This window comes from Ursus arctos, unplaced genomic scaffold, assembly GCF_023065955.2.
Source record: "Ursus arctos isolate Adak ecotype North America unplaced genomic scaffold, UrsArc2.0 scaffold_26, whole genome shotgun sequence".
Lineage (NCBI taxonomy): Eukaryota > Metazoa > Chordata > Mammalia > Carnivora > Ursidae > Ursus > Ursus arctos.
The window spans coordinates 35031232-35056554 of record NW_026622941.1 but is presented as its reverse complement, the minus strand read 5'-3'; the positions used below and the strand labels follow the sequence as shown (position 1 = coordinate 35056554).

General features: G+C 36.5%; 1 protein-coding gene across 5 annotated transcripts; it reads right to left on the bottom strand.

Annotated features, from left to right (window-relative positions):
- Positions 1 to 277: 277 nt before the first annotated feature.
- Positions 278 to 25231, bottom strand: IRAK4 (interleukin 1 receptor associated kinase 4). 5 transcript variants are annotated; one of them, XM_057318928.1, is made up of 13 exons: positions 25119 to 25216; positions 24099 to 24416; positions 20899 to 21068; positions 18219 to 18364; positions 17190 to 17372; positions 16243 to 16403; positions 15270 to 15334; positions 12325 to 12439; positions 11790 to 11899; positions 7528 to 7711; positions 6171 to 6233; positions 3137 to 3295; positions 278 to 3018 (listed from the first exon to the last, which is right to left on the bottom strand). In XM_057318928.1, exons 3-13 carry the CDS (start codon positions 21057 to 21059, stop codon positions 2983 to 2985), a joined length of 1383 nt encoding a protein of 460 aa, XP_057174911.1. In that variant the 5' UTR covers positions 21060 to 21068; positions 24099 to 24416; positions 25119 to 25216; the 3' UTR covers positions 278 to 2982. The 5 variants fall into 5 exon arrangements, with proteins under 5 accessions (XP_057174911.1, XP_044241456.1, XP_057174910.1 ...); XM_044385521.3 differs by having other exon boundaries at positions 24102 to 24416; XM_057318927.1 differs by having other exon boundaries at positions 24267 to 24416.
- Positions 25232 to 25323: the final 92 nt, after the last annotated feature.

Genomic DNA, 25323 nt, shown 5'->3' with positions numbered 1-25323 from the left:
ACAAACTTTAAAGGAGTAGGGGGAGAGGTTGGTCAAAGAATAAAAACTTTTAGTTATAAAATGATTAAGTTCTGGGGATCTAATGTACAATTTGATGCCTGTAGTTAACAATACTGTATTGTATACTGATATTTGCTAAGAGAGTAGATCCTAAATGTGCTCACCACATCAAAAAATCAAAAAAGGTACCTATGTGAGGTGATGATTGTGTTAATTAGTTTGATTGTGGTAATCATTTCACAATGTATACATATATCAAAACATCACATTGAACACCTGGAGTATATATAAATTTATTTGTCAATTATACCACAGTAAAGCTGGAAAAAATTAAAATACATATATATATATAGGCATAAATCATTTTACTTCACTTTGCACATACTGCAGCTTTTATAAATTGAAGATTTATGGCAACCCTGGGTTGAGCAAGTCTATCAGTACCATTTTTCCCACAGCATTTGCTCACTTTGTGTCTCTGTGCCACATTTTGGTAATTCTTCAATATTTCAAACTTTTAATTATTAGTATATTTGTTATGGTGATCCTGCAGTCAGTGACCTTTGATGTTACGATTGTCATTGTTTTGGGGCACCGAGTACAGTTTCCATATAAGACAGGGAACTTATCGATAAATGTGTGTGCTCTCACTGCTCTACTGACCTACTGTTCCCCCATCTCTCTCCTTCTCCTTGGGCCTCCCTAATCCCTGAGACACAACAATATTGAAATTAGGCAAATTTATAACCCCTACAATGGCCTCTAAATGTTCAGGTGAAAGGAAGTGTCACACATCTTTCACTTTAGATCAAAGGCTAGAAATGATTAAGTTTAGTAAGGAAGACATGTCAATAGCCGATATAGACCAAAAGCTAGGAGTTTTGCACCAAGCAGTTAGCTAAGTTGTGAATGCAAAGAATAATTTCTTGAAGGAAATTAAAAGTTCTAATATAGTGAACACATGAATGATAAGAAAGGGAAACAGTCTTATTGCTGACATGAAGAAAGTTGATTCCAACAGTCATTGATGACTTTGGGGGGTTTAAGACTTCAGAGGAGGAAGTCACTAACTACAGATGTGGTGGAAAGAGCAAGAGAACTAGCGTTAGAAGTAGAGTCTTAAGTTGTGACTAAATTTCTGCAATCTCATGATAAAACTTTAACAAATGAGGAGTTGCTTCTTAGGGATGAGCGGAGAAAGTAGTTTCTTGAGATGGAATCTACTGGTGAAGACACTGTGAAGATTGTCGAAATGACAACAAAACATTTAAAATATTGCATCGACTTAGTTGATAAAGCAATAGCAGGGTATGAGAAAATTGACTCCAATTCTGAAAAAATTTCTACTGTAGGTAAAATGCTATCAAGCAGCATTGCATGCTACAGGGAAATTGGTTTGTGAAAGGAAGAGTCAACTGATGGGACAAACTTCATTTAAGAAATTGCCACAGCCACCCCAGCCTTCAGCAACCACCACCCTGATCAGTCAGCAGCATCAACGTGGAGGTGAGACCCTTCACAGCAAAAAGCTCTCTGCAAGCTCAGATGATAGTTAGCATTTTCTAGTAACAAAGTATTTTTAAATTAAGGTACGTACATATGCTATTGCACAGTCAATAGACTACAGTATAGTGTAAACATAACTTTTATATGCACTGGCAAGCCAAAATAGTTATTTGACTCACTTTATTGCGATACTCATTTTATTGTGGTGGTCTGGAACTGAACTGTCCATATCTCTGAGGTATGCTTGCGTGTTGAAAGTGAATAAAAAGGACAACAGATAGCTGAGATCTATGGCCATTTTATATGGTTACAGAACCAGACAGTGGATAGAGCAAAAAATGCTTCAGAATGTCTTAAATTCCTCTTAATTATATGTCAGAAAAGTAAGGCAAAACATTTATTAATTGTTCCTATTACCTGCTTGGTTCTCATAGAACATATTGAGAGAAATTTAAAATTAAAAATTTTTAGCAAGCAAACCAGTAGGTCAGAAATATGGGAAGAAAAACAGTTGTTCTTTCTAGAAAAATTCAGTTTCTTGTGGTTATACAACCCAGGTCCCAGTTTTTTTATTGCTGGCTAACAGCTAGAAGGTGGCTCTCAGCCTAGAAGGGCACCCTTTGGTCTTAGCCAATGTGGCCTTCTTACAACACGGTAGCTTACTTCTTCAAGGCCCACAGGATAATCTCTCAGGCTTCTTGTAAGAACTCACCTTATTAGGGCAGGCCCACCCAGCACAGTCTTTCTGTTGATACTCAAAGTCAGCAGATTCGGGACCTTAACAACATCTACAAAATTCCTTCAATTTTGCCATCTAACATAATCTAATATTGACCATATCATCACGGAAGTAACATCAGGGCATGTTTGCTTAGTGATGAATGACTGCTTAAAATAGCACACTGCAAACATGATCCTATAAACAAATGACTATAATTGGATTATACATAAACTTTAAATTTTATATCCCTTTACATGTTACAAAGTGCTTGTACATATGCTGCCTCATTTGATTTTTATGACTACCTGTCAGAGAAGCACAATAGGTATTAGCCTAATGATATCAGTGGAAAAAAAAGAAGGCTCAAAGCTGTGAAGGGATTACCAAAAGCTCTACAGCAAATTAGTAGTAGAATTGGGATTTGGGCTAGGGTCTTTTCACCCTATGGTCCAGTCCTCTTTGTTGCTAATTCTACAGTTTTCAAACTGTATTTGGTGAAGTTCCAAGGAGAAGTCTCAGGGATTACTCAAGAACTGAGGGTGATACTAACAAGCTAGGGCTTAAGGTCGACATCACGGCTCTACTTTTGTTTGTTCTATGTTCGTTGGCGGTTCTATACAAGCTTTAATAGCCACTGCACTGCTCCATGCTGCCTTATTAAAGGTAAAAAAGAATGTTTACAAAAAAATACTTAGTTTAAAAAATGGTTTAGATAGGTGTATACAAAAAAACCAAGAGTCTATTCCAGTAAAATTTTAAGAAGTTGTCATGTCTTGCAGCAGCTGTTGAACCTTTCAGAAAGAAAAAAAAAAAAAACCTGTATTAAATAGTTGGTTTGAAATGTAAACTTAGGAAAAAAAGATGAAACCCACCTCTGTCACTTTTTAAATAAGTATAAAAAATTAGTACCTTCTTAATATCTGGTCTCTTATTTTTCTTTTCATGCAAGCATTGACTAGCAACAGAGTACATAGTTTCAATGGAAGTAGGATCAGTGTCATTCATCTTTGTATCAATATAGTCTTCAATTGTCTTTTCTTCATCTTCAATTTCTTCTTTAATATCTAGCTTTAAAACAAATGTTTTGTTTTCTTAAAGATTTTATTTTATTTATTTGTCAGAAAGAGAGAAAGAGAAGGAGAACAAGCAGGGGAGTGGCAGGCAGAGGGAGAAGCAGGCTCCCTGCTGAGCAGGAAGACCGATGTGGGGCTCGATCCCAGGACCCTGGGATCATGACCTGAGCCAAAGGCAGACGCTTAACCGACTGAGCCACCTAGGTGTCCCAAAACAAATATTAAAACTTTAGTAGGAGTTTCAAACAAAAGTGAAGGAAATCAGAATGTAAATGGAATTATCTAATCTACTTCATAATAAAATGTACTCTTCTTTTACTATTTTTATAAACTTACTAAGAGTTAAAGACATCAGGAGAAACTCTATTCATTTATTTATATATATATATTTATATGCAGATACATACATACACATCTTTTAGATACTTTCAGCCACTTGCCTTCTAATTTTTGTATTTATGTTGCTGAGCAAATTGCTCTCATATTCCCACTGGCATCATTTACTAGGCCGCCAGCACAGGGTGATTTGCTCCTTTTTATTTAATTTTTTTATTTTTATTTTTTATTTTAGGGTGATTTGCTTCTTGATGTGCTCCAGATAATGCAATTCCAATTTCTGGACCCAGACTTCTCCTCCCAAAACAGCAAACTTCTCTACGAGTACTCAAATTATTGAATCAAAGTGAAAAAAGGAGAAGGAAAAAGGGGACAGGGGCATGATAAAAAAGTAATGTATAGGGAGAGAGGCATAGGACCAGGATGATGTAGTGGGTTGAGCAGCGGCCCCGAAAACAATACGTCCAAGTCCTCATCCCCAGAATCTATGAATGTGACTTTATTTGGAGAAAAGGTCCTTGTGGATATAATTAAGTTAAGCATTTTGAGATAAAGTCATCTTAGATTACCCATATGGGCCCTAAATTCAATGACAAGCATCTGTACAAGAGACAGAAAGAGAGAAAACAGACACAGAGAAGATAATGTGACCATGGAGGCAGAAACTGGAGTGAGGTGGCCTCGAGGCAAGGAGTGCCAGCAGCCACCAGAAGCTGGAAGAGGCAAGGCAAGAGTCTCCCCTAGAGCCTCCAGAGGGAATGTGGCCCTCGACAACACCTTGATTTCAGGCTTCTTGCTTTCAGAACTATGAAAGAATACATTTCTGTCATTTTAAGTCGCCGTTTGTGCTAATTTTTTTTATAGCAGCCCTAGGAAACTAATATCATGAAAAAGACTATTTATAGGTGGTCGATTGTAAACTCTCCAGAAACTCTTCCAAAAGAATTTTGAAAGTGTTTGAGTGATGGCAGAATCTAGTGATATAAAGGTTCCTTCAAGGATCACTCCCTTTTGGTTATACTTATCATAAAATCTTATTACTTTATAGTCATACTGCATTCAAATCTTAAGAATAAGTGAAAGTATTTAATCATCCCTGCAGTTTTTTTGATTTTTCACTATTATGTGGTCATGTGTAAAACTTATGACTGAGATGGATTCTGTATTTTTCTGTATTTCATCCTTAATCAAACCACAGGTTTGAGGCTTTTATAACATTCTGAAGGTGGAACAAGTCTCAGGGAAAAGGATTTAGGCCTTTAGACTGGTGGACTTTACTTAAAAATATAAAAAATTACAAGATAGAAAAAAAACAAGTTTCTTTCTTTCTTTTTTTTTTTTTTTTTTTGGTCCTCCTGTATTTTTAATTTACACACTTTCTCTGTATAATCCAGCCCAAACCCAAAGCTTTATCTATGCCTGGCACTAATGCTTTCAAAACTCTATCTGCAGCCCAGGCTTCTATCTTGATGACCAACACCCACTGGGACAGATAATTTTATTTCTTTGATGAGGACAAAATATACTACTATAAAAAATCCAGATATTATGCAAACAATAACTTTTCACAGTAATATTATGTTCTATAAATATACTTCAATGTGAAATTTTACATAATAAGTAATACTGCATTACTACATATTCAGGGAACCATGGAAGGTTTTATAATGTATTTTTTAGTAATGGACACTAGTAACAATATTATAATATATAGATATTATACTCACTGCTTTTCTTAAGAGTATGGCACCAAGCCCTTGATCAAATATATCATACATTTTGACTTTCTAACCTCCATTCTAGGGAAATAATCTGTTATACATATATTATCTGAATTTGTCACACTGGCTTGCCTCATTAGAATACATAAATTAGAATAAAGTCGGCGTAGTTATTTAACTAGTTTTAAGAAAAACATATATGATAGTAGATATTTCTGCAATCTTTAGATTACAAAAGATTTCTGTAAATCTTTAATTTTATAAAAAGAACCTCCAAGTTCTTAAAATTTACAGGAAAAAAAAAGGCAAGGCATAATTTTCTTATAGTTTTAGCATTCAGTTGGTCTATTTATATCATTGCCAATGAATGCCTAATAAAATAGGTAAAGTTTTCTATCATAACTTTATAAATAAAATACTCCATAATGGAAATGGATAGAAAATTTTCTAGCAATTCCACTCTGATACAAATCTGAATGGAAGCCATATTGTTTTTCCTCTCTGAGCTGAAAAAGCTGTTAGTAATCACCCTGAAAGTAACAAAATAAAAATATAAGATCTAAAAAATCATATAGTTCTATTCTGGTTTTACCCAGAACATAGAATATATGAGTTATCCAAGCTTCACAAATACTTCGTGGCACAGCCGAGATTAGAAATATGTGATGCTCTTTCCATATGCCACTATGTAATTGCCAATGAAAAGATTGCCAATAGAAAAAGACATTGCTAGATGCCAAATTTACCCGTATAAATTTAGATTATAAATGCAAAGGGAAAAGGACTGGAAAAAATAATAAATCTTTCAATTACCAATAACTGAGGCTCACGGTGTTCATCCACAGCTGGAAGTCCAGTTATTATTTCTAATAAAACCTATGAAGACAAAAAAAAGTCCATTACTGTAATACTTAAGACAACATATGGAAAGAATATGGATCTTGACCATGAAATCTGATTAATCATTTCCACACATTGCATTATGCCTTTAAGGCATTAAAGCAGAAAGGACAGGGGCACCTGGATGGCTCAGTTGGTTAAGCGTCCAACTCTTGGTTTTGGCTCAGGTCATGACCTCGGTGTCCTCGGATCAAGCCCCGCATCAGGCTCCTCACTCAGCAGGGAGTCTGTTTGAGATTCTCTCTCGCTCCCTCTGCCCCTCCCCCTGCTCATGTGCTCTCTCTCTCACTCTCTCTCTCTCAAATAAATAAATAAAATCTTTTTTACAAAAAGCAAAAAGGACATGAGCTGTGGTCATTTCACGCCACCACTCCTTCACAGAAACCCTGGGTTCCACCAATCCCCACAGCAGTGCTTTTCTATTAGCAACTTACTAAATAATCAGCTCCACTCTATATGTGTTCTGGACATTCTTTCTCTGGTCTTGCAGGGCATTCTTCGCAAGAATAATTTTCTCTGGCTTTTAGAATATTATTTTCTAAATTTTAGGCATACCCTACAACTCTGTGCCTTAACTTCACAGTGCTGTCTTGATGGAAACATGTATGCAACATATAGGAAACACATATGCAAAAATAATATGAAGTAGAACCTGATTTCTTCAACTACTCTCACTCACTCCATCTTAAAAGTTATTCAGAACAGACCAGATCAGAAAATGCCAAAGTGTATGTCTTTTAAAAAAATTTCATTAAAAAAAATATGACACTAAAATGTGTGCTGTATGACATGGTTTGTTTTATGCACTAATTGTTTTTTTTTTAATTTTATTTATTTTTCACAGAGAGAGAAAGAGCATGTGCACAGAGAGAGGGAGCGGCAGGCAGAGGGAGAAGCATGCTCCCCGGTGAGCAAGGAGCCCGATGAGGGACTTGATCCCAGGACCCTGGCCAAAGGCAGACACTTAACTGACTGAGCCACTCAGGTATTCCTGTTTTATGCACTAGTTTAATGTAAGCTTTCATAATAATTTATGACAATAGTATGGTAAAAAAGTCATTTCTTATAGTTACTTCAGAAATCCATTTTAAAGAAATCTACAAATTTGGAGAAGCTTTTATAACGTTATCATTTAACTAAGGGTTAAAGTAAACAATATACACATTTACATAAGAGAGCTAAGCAAGACAGGTGTCTCAAAATATTCTACTTCAATTCCACAGTTATAGCCAGAATGATTATGTTTACTAATTATATATGTGAAACTTACCACACCAAAGCTGTAGATGTCAGATTTGGGTGTTATCTCTCCTCGTAAAGCCTCAGGTGCCATATAAGCTGTTGTTCCCACAATTCTGCTAGTCATGACTGTCTGGGCAAACTTCTCAGAAGCCCGTGCAAGCCCAAAGTCAGATATTTTGGCTGTAAAGTCTTCATCTAGTAAGATATTTGCACTGAAAAGAAAAAAAATATTTTTCTTTTCAAGCAAGCCAAACAATTCATATTTACATACATACAGAACATATGTACATATTTACAGAGTATATCATTTTATAATACACGTCATAAAAGCCTGAAATTTGTATAAATAAATCTAGATTTCAGATTAAAGCTAAAGAGAAAAGATTGTCTTTTTTTTTTGTTTCTTGAGGAAAAATTTTAGGAGAATAAAAATGAAATAAAACTGTCCACGTTAGTGAGAGATATTTTCATTATTTCATAAATAATTTATCACAGGGAAAATTTCCCTCAGTCTCCTAAAGCACCATTCTTATTCCTTTCCTAATATTTCTCAACTCATTTAAAAACAAATTTCCAGCCAAAGTATCTCAATTATTCATTTCTTTATGCTTCTTTTTAAGTTTTTAATTTTAATTCCAATATAGTGAACATGCAGTTATACTAGTTTTGGGTATTATTCTTTTTTCTTTTTCTTTGGTGCTATCCTAAATCTTTCGAAGAGGAAAGAACATGGTTAAAAGGTCTTCATTCATTCATCCATTACTTGCATTCACTCATGCATGTACAGTTGCATTCAATAAAACTTTATCAAGGAATCACTACATATAATAGTATTTAAGCTCAGACCTGCATGAAGGGGGGATTTTCAAATTCTGTCTGTGACAAAGGTACATAACTAATTTTTCAAAATCCAATAAATATTCCATAATGGTGATATTAGGTACAAAATGCTGACAGAACAACCACATGCTGGAAGAACTGGAGAAAATTCTAAGAAGATGGTGAACAGGGTGCTTAGTCTTGTAGGAACTGTTATAAGTTGAAGGTTAAATGAGGGATAAATGGCATTTCAGGCAAATGGAGCAACACGTACATAGTGATTAAAACATAAAAACATGATCAATTTTAAGAAACTGGTCCCAAGGAAACATGGAGACAATATGAACTTGATCCTGTGAGAGCAGGACACCAGCAAAAGTTTTCAACAGTAAGGAATTGGTGCTGTTAGACTAGATTTATTTTTAAGATTTTTATTTATTTATTTGAGAGAGCAAGAGTGAGAGTGAGAGTGAGGTGCGCACAAGTAGGAGAAGGAGCAGAGGAAGAGGGAGAAGCAGACTCCCCACTGAGCGGGGAGCCCGACACTGCCCCAGGACCCCGGGATCACGACCTGAGCTGAAGGCAGAAGCTTAACCGACTGTGCCGCCCAGGCACCCCTAGATTTGATTTTTAAGAACACAACCTGGCAGCATAGTAGTGAATAGATAAGAACTGGAACAGACTAGTTAAAGGCTGATCAGGAAAGCTTGTAATAAACCAAATGAGAGATGGTGAGGGTCTGAATAAAGAAAGAACACTGGGGGGAAAAAGGAGCTGAGAATTTTGAGGCACATTCAATGAACTTTGTAATGACTATGATATGAGGAATGAGAAAGTCTTTAGCTTGAGAGACAGGATGAATAGTGACTTCATTTGATCAGGGAGGGAATACAGGAGGAAGACTTTGGTTTGGAAGAGAAAATGAATTTGATTTCTTTTTTTTTTTAATATTTTTTTATTATGTTAGTCACCAAACATCCCTGGTTTTTGATGTAAAGTTCGATGATTCATTAGTTGCGTATAACACCCAGTGCACCATGCAATACGTGCCCTCCTTACTACCCATCACCAGCCTATCCCATTTGATTTCTGACGTGTTAACTTAGAGGCTGCTGTGGGACCAGGCGAGGTGTTTTTGGTCTGGAGGTATTGAAAATATAGGATCAGAGGCTGATGATACAGATTTGAGTGTCACCCACACACAGATAGCAGGTGAAGTCAATATAATGTCAGCAAGAACACGTTGTGGGAAGAGAAGAGACACGAGGTGAGAATAGGAGGAAATACATCAATAAGTAATGGATGAGAGATTGTGTCTGTTCTCTCGTCTATGGCTGATCCCTTTACTTGGACTCCTTCCTATGTTCTCAGGAACCTTACTCCATAAATTATCTGACTTCTCTCTTCTATTTTATCATTTCCCTTTTCCCGTAGGTATAAAAACGTGCTTTAGTCTCTGCCATCTTAAAAAAAGTTTCCTGAATGACACATTATTTCCAGCAATCATCCTTCACTATCTAAATGTCGTAAAGACTTGTCTACACTCACATTTCAGTTCTCTAGCTCCCACTCTGTACTCAACTACATCCTGAATTCTGCACAATTACTATGGGGAGGTAGGGCTCTGTAAAGATACTAATGATCTTCAGGGCACTAATCAAACGGTGATTTTTCAGTCCTCATCCTGACCTCTAAAAAGCAACTGACATTTTTCACTAGTCCCGCTCAGGAAATACTCTCTTTCCTTGTTTTCGCAAATACCACACCCTCTAGGTTCTCATCTGACCTTTCTGTGCCTACTTTCTTAAGATTCCTTTTTGAGATCATTCTCTTATATTTGGCCTTTAAGTCTTAAAATTCCTCAGGACTAAATCTTGGGACCTTTCTCTAATCCTTACTTCTCCTTAAGAGAATACAATCATGTAATAGGTCTTCAATTATCATCTATATGTAAGTAATACACAAATTTATATCTTCAGCTCAGACTTTTTTCAGCTCTGGATCTGTATATTGCACTAACATCTCCACTTCTATATCTTAAAAGAATCTTAAACACAACGTGTACAAAAGAGAATTCACATTCTCAACCCTCAACCTAGTCCTTTTCCAGTGCTTTCTATGTAAGCGAATCATGCCACAATCGTCCCAGAATGCAATTCAGGAAGCTAGAAATCCAGGAGTCATTCCTGACATGTTCCTCATCCCTGACCCTTCTGCAGCCAAGATATCAGCAAGTCCTCCCATTTTATTCTTTTTTTTTTTTTTAAAGATTTTTATTTCATTTATGTGACAAAGAGACAGCCAGAGAGAGGGAACACAGCAGGGGAGTGGGAGAGGAAGAAGCAGGCTCCCAGCGGAGGAGCCCGATCTGGGACTAGATCCCGGAATGCTGGGATCACGCCCTGAGCCGAAGGCAGACGCTTAACGACTGCGCTACCCAGGCGCCCCCCTATCTTATTTTTTTTAAAGATTTTAAAAAATTTATTTGAGAGAGAAAGTGAGAGCGAGAGAGAACATGAGTGGGGGAAGGGGGGGAGGGAGAAGCAGGTTTCCAGCTGAGCAGGGAGCCCAATGCTGGACCCTGGGATCATGACTTGAGCTGAAGGCAGACACTTAACCAACTAAGACACCCAGGTGCCCAGTCCTGCCATCTTAATCTCTCAAATCTGCTCACTTCTTTTGACATGAACTGCTACCACCAAGACTTCTGTGATAGCCTCCTAACTATCCCTTCTTACAAAGTGTTCTCTACACTCAAGTCACAGTGATCTTCTCCAGACTTAAACATGATGCCACAACTCTACTTATAATTTTTCAATGGCATCTGATTACATTTATGATAAAACTGAAGTCTTTAGTCTATTAGATCCTACAGGGGTTAGCTCCAGGCTGACTTCTATAATTTTATTTTCTATCAATCATTCCTTCAATTTCTGCATTTCAGTTATACTGTGTTCATTTCACTTCCTGTAATTCACCATGCTCCCATGTTCCCTCTTAACAATGGTCTTACAAATGTAGTCCCTTCTGTCTAGAATACTAACTAAAGTTCTATTATTAGTGATTACTTGATTGATGTCAAACACTACAAGTGCTACTTTTGCTAACTATATTATCTACAGTGCCTAGCATACAGTAGGTGCTCAATTAAATATTTGTCATTTACGCAAGAAGAAAGAAAACTGAAATGCACCCACGGAGGACGAGAGCGATCCAGAAAATAATTTTGACAAGGCAAAAGTAGTCAAGAAAAACAAATGCCATGCTGTTCAAAAAAAAAGATCACATAGGGTGAGTACTAAAAGTAGGTCAGTGGGTTTGGAATAAAGGAGATTATAGATGTCTTAATGAGAAGAGGTTTCACGGAGTGCTGTAAGTTAAGACATGCATATGAATATTGAATAGAAAGAGTGAGAGCAAGTTATTCTCTAAAGACGGTTTTCCAAAAGCTTTTTTAAAAGTAGCATTTACCTTTTAATGTCTCTATGAATATGATGGTTTTCATGTAAAAAACTGATGCCATTAGCTGCACCTTGAGCAATCTTGCATCTCATGTGCCAAGAAAGTGGTGGAGTATCATCCTTATGAAGTAAGAAACCAACCCATTAAAAAAAAAAGGATAAAAATATCTACAGAGAATATATAACAGAACATTTTTCTAGGCAACTACTGAAAATGATATATCACCAAGAATTTAGGATTGCAATTTTTAAAAATTGTTCAAAAATAATCTCTAAATAAGACCAAGTCAGAGTTAGCATTTCTTATTTGACAAGAAAAATATATAAGAGCACCTTCAAAGACTGGTCTTGTCTGATAATTTTGTGTTTAAGATTATTACCTAATAGAATAGCAATCCCAGTTGTTTACCTATCAACTGTATAATTTTCAAAGAGCAGGAAAAATATTAAGATTAATGTGGTTTAAATAATCTTGTCACAAAGTGAATATTAGTATTCCAACACATAAATAGAAAGCCGAACAATCTGATTAACAAATATCTTACCAAGCAAGACAGCCTGTCTAGTAATGAGCCATTGGGCATATAAACATACACTAAGCAGAGGTCATCTCCATCACTTGAGAAACCAAGCAGTTCTACTAAGTTCTCATGTTGACACCTACGACAAATAATTTTCCACTCAAAATTATTATGACACATACATATATTCAGCTGTAGGTTGGAGGTTATTCAATTTAGAGCTTCAACAGAAAAAAAAGAGCAAAAAATGACAGGCTATCCATATGTTTATAACGTGTTTATGTTTATTTTAACTGTTTACAATTTTCTGCAAACAGTTCTTTTAGTCAATATTGATCAACATTAGAAGCAAATCCTTTTTCTATTTTATTTAGTTAAGTAATCTCTATATCCAAGGTGGGGCTTGAACTCACAACCCCGAGATCAAGAATCGAATGCTCTTCCAACTGAGCCAGTTAGGCGCCGCCTTTTTCTATTTTATAGTACAAGCTTAATAACTTAGAATTTGGAACTTGTGAGTTTGGTTAAGGACTGGGCTGATAATTACTTTTGTGTAGCATAATTTTCAATGATAGTTTTACAGGCAAGAGTTCAAGAAGTCTGTTGAAACTGGTCTGGCAACCATTGCAAGAATTTTCTAACACATCCAAAGTACTGATTTATAGACATCTGATCTCTAACCACACCTAATTTACACATAGTTGATCTTTAATGACATCTTATTATTTATAACCTAATTTGAATTTCTTTATCTACTTGAAAGGAATAAAACTAAAGAGAGCTGAACTATAACAAAACCTTAGGTATCTGTGGTACAGTAGAAAGAAAACTGGGCAAAGTCCTAAGCTTAAAGTTCAGCTCTGCCACCCCCTGGATATTTGACCTATAGGCCAAATTAACACTTAACACGTTAACAACCTCACAAAGCTTCAGCAACTTCATCAAATGTGGATAATAACCCTTACCATGCAACATGGATGCTGTGAGAATTATATGAGCAAATACATGAGTGCCTAGAAATAGACTTAGAACATAATACGTACTCCATCCAAGTGCTTACTCATTTTGTTGATACAAAATCATCTAAAATTCTGGCATTTCATGATTTCAAATCAGACTTTAACTTGAAATCAGTCTATCCTCATAAATATTTTAAGAAGTGCAAATTAAAACAATAAGTACTCTATTTTCCATCAAACTGGCACAATTTAAAAACGAGTAGGTAACATCTGCTGAGCTTGCGCTATATATAAGCCACTGTAGTAAGTTAGTTACCTGCTTTGTTTTATTTAATCCTCACAATAACTTAATGAAGTAAACACTATTACTATCCCATTTTATAGAAGAGAAAACTAATGAATAGACAGTTAAGAAACTTGGTCAGGGTCATTCTGCTAGTAAGGTCCAGAAATTGGTACTTATTAAGAAACAGAAATAATATTCAATGTGGTGAGGTAGCAGTGAAATTTAAATTTGTAATACATTGCTGGTAGGAGTATAAATTACCCTAATTTACTCATAAAGCCATTTGGACATGTACTTGGAAAGTTTTTAAGAAGTTCATGCATTCTGAACCACTGATTGTTCTAGGATTCTACCTGATAAAATAAGCAGAGTTGCATTTAAAGATTTATATACAACGAGATTTAAAGGAACTTTAATCTATAATATTGAAAATTAGAAACAAACCTAGTAGGGTATGGGGTTAAATAAAATATAATCATCATATATGCTAAATAATTAATATACAATACTTTAAAATTAAAACTAATATACAATAACAAAATATTTTAAAATTATTTTTAAGGACATGGGAAAAATGCTACACACACATCATGAGAAGCAAGCACATCAAAATACTAGCTATGGCTCTCTCTGAGTGATATATTTAAGAGATGGTTTTCATTCTTTTAAATATATATTCCTGTATTTGCTAGAATCTTTGAACAAATTACTTTAAGGATTGCCGAGTGGGTGTAAGACTCGGGGGAACAAAATCCCGAAAGTTGTTTTTTTAATCAGCGTGCATTATTTTTACTATGACTAAATTAATTCCAGTCTATTATTTCTTTCTTAAGGTTAAGCAGTTACAATTGGTAACTTATAGGAATGGGTGTAATTGCGTGTAAATTGGTAAATCTCATTAGGATTCATACCAATAATGTTGTAAGGTGACAGATGGGGACTAATTGTGGTGAGCACTGAGTAATGTATAGAATTGTCAAATCGGTATATTGCATACCTGAAACTAATATAACATTGTAAGTCAATTACATTTCAAGAGTAAAAAGAAAAAAAAATTTTTAAAAAGGAAAAAGAAAAAAGCTCAAGCTCTGGAATCAGACAGGTGTGGATATGAAAACCAGATCTCATTTTTACGGGCTACGCGGCCTCGGGCAAGTTGCAAAACCTAATTGAAAAAAAAAAGGTAGGGGAGGTTATAATAACTGTTATGAGGACTAAATGAGACCAGACACATAAAATACACTGCACTACAATTATCAGAATAGAATCCTGATTTGTTTCTCTTACTCTTCCTGATGACGCCCAACAATTGTCAAGTGTACTGGGTCAATGTCTTCTAAGGATTCTGGCATATAAATTTTTTCTGGTTTAGGGTTGTTAACATATCTAAGGGCCTTTTATTCTGTAATTTTTTTTGTATCTCCATAACTTAATTCTCGTGAATTTGGGAACAGCAAACATGATAACAGAAGATAGTTGAAATCCTTTGGAACTTTGCTATGATGTAAAGTAAGAAGTGCTGTTTAAGCTCCAGGCACATGAGTATATGTAGTCACAGACTTGTAGAGTCAAAATTCTTTCAATTCCTCTCATCTAAACCCTTTAGCTTAATTCTACATATTTGGAAATATCACTAGTTCATGGCACCACTCTGGGTGAGAAACCAAGTCCCTTCCTCCTTGATCTGCTCTCTTCCGCTCTACCACATTGCCAAATTAACTTACTTTGCCATAACTTTTATTTCTTGATCAAACTGCTGTTTCAGTTCTTCAGTACTAATGTCAACCATCTGAAAAAGTAAAATAATATATAATACAATACAGTACAATAACCGCAAGGCTCCTAAAGATAGAAGGAGGTGCAAAAGATGGCCTGGCTGATCTTGCTTTCCTTAAAATAGCAAGGCATTATTCTCCCCATTTTATAGAATAACTGAGAACTAGAAATATTAATGATTTGTTCAAAGTCCCATGGCTAGTTAGTGGAAGGGAAAAAAAAAACCTTATAAACCATATAACCATATAAACCTCACTCAGTTATTGTAGGAACAAAATGAAACAATATGAAACTTTACCGCATAAGCATTCTGAAGAAAAAATTTGCGGTAACAAAAACATAAGCAAATTTGAAAGGAAACAAAAGTATTTGTAACATATATGACAACAGGTGACTATCTTTACCATATTAATATATTTTAGGTGGATATTTCTAGAATATAATAAAAGAGTTATAATATAACAAATCAAGTACATGGTGAACACTCTAGGAGAAATGGGAATGAAGGACCTAGACAAGAATTTTTTCAATCTTTTTTCTTATTGTATATTTTTAAGCTTTATTTTTAAATGAGAAAAGTAACATAGAGTTATTTTTACAAAATTTTCTTAGTATCTTCCCATTGTCGTCTTGATTATGCATGAAGCACTATGTACAACAGGGCTTCTCAACTTCATTTTGTGAATCTTCTGAAATTATATGTATACTCATACGTGTATGTCCATAACTACATTTTTGTAGGGATAGGATGCATAGCCTTCAACAAATTTTTAAGTGTTAAGAACTACCAGCTTAGAATGATGTTTAAAGAAAACATGCACTGAAATAATATATTACCTAAAGATTAATTTAAAACTTATGATATAGCACACCAGGAAACAATTTTCCTTTAATTCTTTTACTCCTAAACATATAACTTACTGCTACAAGCTTCTTCACTGCTACAGTTTTGTTGTTCACGTAGCCTTTATATACAACTCCAAATCCTCCCTCTCCCATCTTGTTGCCACCAAGAGAAATGGGTCTCTCATCAAAGTTATTTGTGACATTCTTCAGTTCATAAAATGAAAAACTGTGAAAACCTATAAAATCAATAAAATAAGGAAAAAAGTACTTTGATAAAAAATATATTGGTTTTAATAACCTTAATATTTTCTCAACTTGATTATTTCATATACACACAAATATTTACAACTTTGGATTAGGCACGATAGGAGAGAGTACAGCTATCTTTTAAAATAAAAATTTAAGCTTTACCTTGAGAATTCTGCCTGGTGAGCCTCCACCCAAAATTCCAGTCACTTATGTTCTTTATAAAATGACCTTTCCCTCTTTTTTTTTTTTAAAGATTTTATTTATTCATTTGACAGAGAGAGAGAGAGAGCACAAAATGCCTTTTCAAGTCATGTAAATATTTACACACTTTGTCATACTTCTGTGGTTGTTTGTATGTCCTATTGCCTGTACTCACTGATAACACACTGACTAATACAATGACGATGGTGCTTAATAAGTCAGGAGAGGAAAAAGAAAACCCACAGAAGAGCAATGGCCAGGGCGCCTCGGTAGCTCAGCCAGTTAAGCGTCTGTCTTCAGCTCAGGTCATACTCCCAGAGTCCTGGGATGGAGCCCCATATCAGGCTCCCTGCTCAGTGGGGAGCCTGCTTCTCCTTTTCTCTCTGTCCCTCCCCCTGCTTGTGTGTTCTCTCCCCTTTCCCAAATAAATAAATTAAATAAATAAATAAATAACATCTTTAAAAGAAAAGAGCTATGGCCAGTGTGCACAAACAAAAGGGGAGATTTATTTCAAAGCAGTGATGGTCTTAATGACAAACCCACCAGCAGAAAGCACTGCAAATGTTACTTACGTGTATCACTACCTTCTAAACTTGTATTTTCTGGACTTGAGGAGTCAGGTGGCATACAGTTTTGTTCAATATTCTGCACAGGTAACACAAATGTCCTGTCTTTGCCATGGAGAGGCACATGCTTCTGCTGAACTGTTACAGCTTCTTTAGAAGGTAGTGTATGAACCGTTTTGGGAACAGCATCTGCCAAATGAAGTAAGATACAAGTTGTCCTCCCATAAGAAAAAGTGTTTATGAAAAAGTTAAATGAGGAACTCAGTTCATTTGACATCATTCCCATTTCCACAGGCTAAACCTCCTTTTTTCACAGCACACAAAAGAAGCTACCTAGTAAGAATTTGGAAGTTTTGGATAAAGATGAGTAGAGAGGGTAAGGTGGTGTTTTCAAAAAGTCTACAAGCCACCTACATCAGAAGCATTGAAGTGTATGTTTAAAAACATCAGCCTTAACCCAAGTCAAGAATTCTAATAACAAGGTCTGGAATAGAGCCAAGAATCTGTCTATGTAACAAGAACCACAACTGATTCTACTGTACACTGAGTACTGAGAACTGCTGGTTTAAGTGGCATCAAAGGGGAAAAAATAATTTATGGAGAAGGCTTCTAGACAGTGACCTATCAGAATACAACATAAGGAAATCGTGATCACAGATCCCATTGGGGTGGAAGTTGAGGGCGAAAAAAAAAGCAAGAGCTCAAGAAAAAAAAAAAAAAAAAAAAAAAAAAACAACCCCAAAAACCCCCAAACCTAATTTCCGTCCTTCTAAACTTCCTACTGGCACAAAACTACCTGACTTGAATTGTGGGCTCAGACCCGATCACGAAGCCTCCATTTCCTTAGCAGCAAGTCTGCAGTGCCTTATGTCTGGGGTGCTTGTATGAGTTGGGGAGGCTGGAAAGAATGAAAAGCAGTTTCAAATATAAGGCTCATCTACCAGGAGAAAAAAGTAAGAGTAAGGAGACATGTTTCTATTTCTGCCACTTGCCTTTCCACCCTAATTGTTGATGCCCTACTCACACTCCGTTTACCTGGTAGCAAAAGACTTGCTGGGGCAAAAAACTCATTTTGAATCAAAAGATGCACAAGATCACCAACTGTGCAATTTGTGGTGCCCCAGTCAAACAGCAATTCACAAGTGGGACTTTTTCCAGTTTGAAGTAATGCTTCAAATCTCCTTAAAAGCAAGTGACAAAAAAACCAAAATTAGTATGCAAAAGACTTCATATGAAAATAGGAATCATTCCCCCATGCCCCGGTCTCGCCCCCAGCACCTCCTACAGTATTAAAGGAAAGGAGCAGCAGGAGAACCAGCGAGAATTACGGAGAACCGGGAAGACAGGCAGAAGGGAAAAAGATGCCGAAGGTGATGACAGTGTAAGTTAACATACACTGAATACTTATTGGGTATCTGCTCAGGGGGACACAGGATGCACCCACATGAACTCATTTAATTCTCAAAGATACTATGAATATAATACTAATTTGTTAATGAGGAAACGGGTGGAGAGGTAAAGTAACCAGCCCACAGCCACACAGCCAAAACACTGAATTTAGATTGAGATCCAAATTCAGATCTCACTGACACAAGGGTGTGGTCTCAACCTCCTAAGCTATATTACTTCCCTACCTGACTTAATAACTCTGCTAGCCATATGCTTTTTAACAAATCATTCTGCTCAATGAAATAGAATGCTATACATAAACTTGAGGAATTACTCCTTTGATCTTAATCATATTTCAATTACGTTAAAGGAAAAACAGATCAGTTTTTCATTCTTATTTCTTTAAAAATTAGTTTGAAAAGTAACATTTAGGGCGCCTGGGTGGCACAGCGGTTAAGCGTCTGCCTTCAGCTCAGGGCGTGATCCCGGCGTTATGGGATCGAGCCCCACATCAGGCTCCTCCGCTATGAGCCTGCTTCTTCCTCTCCCACTCCCCCTGCTTGTGTTCCCTCTCTCGCTGGCTATCTCTATCTCTGTCAAATAAATAAATAAAATCTTTAAAAAAAAAAAAAAGTAACATTTAAAAACTTGACATTTTTTTCTGGTTTGCCTCCAAATTTTTTATGTTGAAAAATTTCAAACTTACAGAAAAGTTGTAAGAATAATATCATGAAAAACTGTTTCCCCTTCACCTAGATACACCAACTGACCAGTGGAAACACTTTGCCACCTTGTGTTCTTGCCCTCTCCCTCTCCCTGTGTGTGTGTATGTGTGTGCGTGTGTGCACACACTTCAGAGCGTAAGCTAAACGCCTTGTAGAATGTCTCATAGTCTAGATTTGTCCGGCTACTTTCTCACGATTAAATTCAGGTTAAAAATGTTTGGTAGGAACACTACATAGGCGACAACGTGTTCTTCCCACTGCATCACATCCAGAGCCACATAATGCAGTCTGTGCCATTATCAGTGACCCAAAGTGTGATTACTTGGTTAAGGAGGTGTACGTCAGATTTCTTCCTTATAAAGGTAGCTTTACCCTTCATAATTCATAAGTAACCTGTGGGTAATACTTTGAAATCTTGTGCATATCTTGTTCATCGACTTTTTATCTTGTGGTTTTAGCATCACTGATGAGTCTTGCAGGCATCAGTTACCCATGGGTGGTTGTAAACTGGTAACTATCATTCTTTCAATAATTTTTTGCTGCCATTATTCTGTAGAGCTTTTTCTCCTTACCACCACTGCTTCAACTATTCTCCAAAAATTTTTAATAGTAATATCAATAAACTTTTCAAGGTTTAACTTAAGGTGCTTCTTCTTCTTCTTCTTCTTTTTTTTTTTTTTAAGATTTTATTTGTCAGAGAGCATGCACACACAAGCAGGGGGAGCAGTAGGCAGAGGGAGAAGCAGGCTCCCCACTGAGCAAGAAGCCCAATGAGGGGCTTATCCCAGGACCCTGGGATCATGACCCCGAGCCAAAGGCAGATGCTTAACTGACTGAGCCACCCAGGCATTCCTAAACTTAAGCTTCTTTCAAGAATTTAAGACGTTTATCCTTCATATGAGGAACTGTTTCCGGGAAGGACTAAGATGGGAGTTAAGGCTTTGGGATCTTTATCAGGTTATTACTGAAAATCACAAATTAATGTCTTTTCCTCTTGCTTCCAAAGACAGATTTGGGGCTGACATTTGGGTTGAAATCACTGACAAAAATAAAATCTATACTCACATTTTATAGTAACTCAAGCAGAGATAAATAGAGACAAAGAATGAGATTATCTGGAGATAATGTTGAAAAATCCTGGCTAAGAACTAAGAATTTTGTTCATAGATGTGTACATTTACAAGCAACTTTAAAATGTCAATTTGAAGAATTCCCAAAGCACACTGTTAAAGTGAAGTAGAGATTCACATACTTAGAATTTTACTAGAGATTCTTATAATACCCTTACGTTCAATCTGGACATGACAAGTGTGAGGCAGAGGGAACTTTCTCAGCTTGCTAAACAGAAAACTACAGTAAAAATGGGAATCTTGATTCTAACCCAAAAACTTATCTGCAAGATCACAACACTAGCCTAGCTGACATAATGGAGAATGAAGCCAAAATTGCAAAAACAGAAAACGAAGAGGTTACTTATTACTATTATTTCCCCTGGAGAGAGTTTTATTTTCTGAATTGCAACATTAGATGGTATTTATATCTATTAATCATTCTAGATTGTGATATAAGAATTTAAAAAGGAAAAGAATTTTATACGTTACCTTATGTGAAACTGATTGTATCTATCATCACCAGATGGTTTTTTAATAGCTACTGCTAACTTCTTCCATCCTTCTTGAGGATCAATAAAATCTGACAGCTTCCTAATTAGTCCAACATTGAGGCAGCGCACATATGTTGAAGATGTTATGGGTTTGTTCATCTTCTATTCCTAAAATGTGGAAAATTCTCATTAAAATTTTACGGTAGTTTTAGCGATGACATCTGTAAGCTTATAAATCACATTTTGCTACAACATATGAAATGTTGGCAACTGATTACACAATAATAAAGAAATACTCCAAAGTCAACTAACTGATATCCTAAAAAATTAAAATTGTGGTTTATTTGTCTAATTGTCCTCTGGTCATACTTTCTTTCTCCACCCATAATTATCAAAACAAATTGAAGAATTATTTTTCTGAAATTTCTTAAGTGTAATTTACACAAAGAAATGAAAAATTCACTTTTTCAGAAAAATTTCTGAAAATTCAGAAAATAGTCAGGAATCAAATCTATTCATAAAAGATTTATTTTTCAATTTAAAATATTTTTCTCAATCAGTATTTATGTACTATTAGACATTTGCCAACACTCTTTGGTAGAAGTAAAAAAAAAAAAAAGTCATGAAATAACTAGAGTGGCATTAAAAGATATGGTAAATAACCAACCTTTCCTATCACATGCTCCACGTTATTTGAGTCCAACAGACCTGTCTGATCATAATTCATTCCCTACTAAGCCAAACCCTGTGGTTCACCCTTTAACTACACTCCAGAGAAAACCTTTATTTCCTCGGTCCCCTCTTTCTTTTGCCACTCCACCCTGGAGAGCGAGAGCCAGGGATACATTTCACAATTTTGCTTGTTCACCAGCACTGCTGAATATAGCTATAAAGAATTAGATAGCTGAGCAGACTGGTATGAACACAAATTAAGAGATTATATCTACCTACAGATTTTGCAGTTGCTCCATTCACATTATTTTCCTTTATTTACTCAGATTTCTCTCCATTGTAAGAAGTACAATGTGATTGACAAACTAGTAAAGGAAGTTTGGTAATCTTAAAGGCGAGAGCTAAAATACAGGAAATTGAGAATAAAAAGTCTAGCTTAAAAAAAAAAAAAAGTCTGTAATAGGACCAGGGATAAATTCTGTAGCTCTCCTATACCCAGATTTCTAGCAGAGGTGATGGCACAGGGATACCAAAAAAAGGAAAGCCTTCTGTCAGCTCCTCTCTCTATATATGCCTGTAAGTTCTAAATCTCCAAATGGAAAATTTTACTTTAAACACACATTCATATATCACCACACACACATTTGGAAGAATATATACTAAAACATTAACTGTGATTATCTCTTGATGGTGATTTTTACGGTAGTTTTGTTTTCACTTGCTTGTCTGCATTTTCAATAATAAAAATAAGTTATTGTAGAGAAAAAATTAAAAAGTATCACTTCTTTTAAAGTGTTCAAGAATTTAGTGGGTTTAGGATTAATAGAAGTACAAAAAGATATTGCTTTCAAGTAAATAAGTAAATATCTTCATGACTTTTCACATGCCATTAATTCTCATGGTAACCATTCATATTTTCAAACAAGACAACTCGGATAAGAACGCAAGGTAAGATGATAATTGAGAAATATACTAAAATGAATGTTTCCTTGTGGAAACCAATACTTCTCACTTATATGGATGTTCTCAAAAAGACAAAGTACTATGCCCCAAATAGGAAATAAAAGATTTTTGTCAAATGAATTAATGAAGTTTTAAGACTGTGCTTCATTAGCACTTTGATCAGAGGAAGAGAGTATAGAGGGGAAGAAGAAGATAGACTTAGAGGTTGCATGGGCCAGGCTTCTAATGTAGCTCTACCACAAACCAATTATGACCAGACTTAATAACTAAATTTCTTCGGACTTTGGTTTCTTCATCTGAAAAACAGAGACGGTAATACCTAAGACTTGCTGTAAGATTTTAAAACAACAAATGCAAAGGGCCTATCAACAATTAGGTGGTTTTTAAAAATGTTGCAATAATTATTTTATGGCAGAAATTATTCTCATATCACATTTTTTTTTAAAGAAATGTGCAGAGTTGTATGAAAGCTCAGTTTTCAGAAGAGTGGTGAGGAGCTACTGACAGAGCAGAAATAAGAGGTCTGAGAATATAGCTAAACTTTTCAGGTAGCAGCAGTCTTATTTTATTAAGCGTAGTATTTTTGATAGATTTATAACCTCCCTAAAATACATTATTCACTCCCATGCTTTCTTAAGCGAAACATGCTAGATAACCATTAGTCTTTATTTTTGGACAACTGAGTACTAGAATTATGAGCAAAAGCTGGTGATACTTCTGGACCTATTAAATCATATAGGACTGCCCCTCTCAAACGGGGAGATGTGCTGGTATACCATATATTAAACATAATATATAATGCTCAAGCATGGATTTAAGTCAATGTAAGTAATTTAAAACGCTTTGGATATATTAAAATATATATAATGTTTGGATGTATTAAAACCTTAAAAACATTGTTTTTCAATATTCTGAAATATTGAATATTGAAATAAATCAAATATTTATTGAGTGTGTACTTTGTGCTGGATATTGATTCCAGTTCCTGGAGAGAAAATATTGGGAAAATAATAAAAAAACAACTGAACTCATGAAACTTATATTCTAATAGAGGAAGACAGGCAATAAGCAAATAAACTCTATAATAGGCTAGATGGTGCCAAATGTAGTGGACAAAAATAAACAGAGAAAGAGTTTCACTTTAAAACAGGGTAGTCAGAGTAGGCCTCAATAAGAAAGTGCCATGTAATTAAAGGTCTCAAGAAACCGGAAAGTCAGACACTGTGATATCTGTGGGAGAAGTTTTGGGGGTAAAACAAATACTAAAAATATAAAGGTCTGAAGTGCGCTCACTGAGAACAGTAGGGAGATAGTAAGTCTGGGAAGGAAGGAGCAGTAAAGTAGCAGATTAGATGAGAGCGGTAAGGCACCAGGTCTCCTAAAGCTTTATAGCTTTTGTATTGATTTTGTTTATCTTCTAGGAAGACAGTAGAGGCTTTGAGAATAGGAGAGATATGCTCTATATTCTTGTCTTAAAAGGACACTGGGGCTGCTGCTGAGAGTAAAGGATATTAGACTAAGAGCAGAGAAGCAGGAAGAGATCAATTAGCTGAGTACACCAACCACCTAGGGGGATGGTGCTGGTGGCTTGGACCAGAGTGGTAGCAGGGAAGGTGCAGTCTTAGGACGCCGGATATTTTCCAAAGTAGAGCAAATAGAATCCCATGTGCTGATATGAAGGGTGAGGAGGCTGCACCAAGGTTTTTGGCCTGAACGTTTCTCGACATTTACTTCGATGGAGAAGGCTGTGGATGGAGCAGGTTTGGCCTGCAAGATCAGGACCTTGGACTGGAGAGGTAGAAAGCAAACTTCAAATGAATGTTCAGCATGACAGCGTAAAAGAAATATGAACTTTCTGACAGATCTCTTCAAGGATTACCCCTAGAAAGGGAAAAGGCCGACTTTAATATTCTCTACTCTTAGGGCTCTTTGGGCAGATCTTTTCAGGCAGTAATAGAGCTCCTGGTTTCCATTCCAAATAGCTAAAATGTTTCCTCAATTTCTCAGGGTCTGCTTTTTATCCCTTTGTTTTCACTCTAGCTCCAGGCTGTCAGGTATACTTTTCCCATCTGATAATGTACTTATCTGATCCTTACACCCCTCTCCACTTTCTAATTTCCTGGAAGCTTGGAAGCCAGCGTGACAAGCTCATTAGAATCTCGTGGAGGCCCATAATGCCTTCCACGCGACGAGCATCTCTGCCCAGAGCTGGCCTTACTTCCTGGTTCTCAGGAAAAGAGATTCATTTCGTAAACCGGTTCTGGCAACACACCGCCTAGGAGTTGAGAAACCTGACGGGATGTCGGACTGAGCCACATAAGTACTTAGTGACGCCTCTCCACGCCCTAGCTTCCTCCTCAGTTCCAATTAACTTTCTGATCCTCGGGAACCCACCCGAGTCTTTACCCTGGAGCAAGCTGTGCCCACAGAACCTACTTCCTCTCTAGCTTTTCTCACTTTGAAGACAGAAGGCGATTTTCCTACCGAAACCGTCCTTCAACAACCCTGGGGCACAGGGATGGAGGCCAGAGCACAGACCTTGGACGACCTGTGAAGAAGACGCGCACGGCGGGAATTCCTTACCTGCCCAGTAGCGGGGCGCCAGGGCTGCCGGGGCACCGCCCCGCTGAGCCGGCTGCGGAGGAACCCGGGCTCGGAAAAGCACCGGGGCGGGGTGGGCCCAACCGATTAGGCCCCGCCCAGACCCCGCCCCAGACCCCGCCCCGTCCCTCCTCATGACGCCTCCAGGCGACTCTGCAGCGTGAGAAATTCCAGGTCTCGCGTAAGG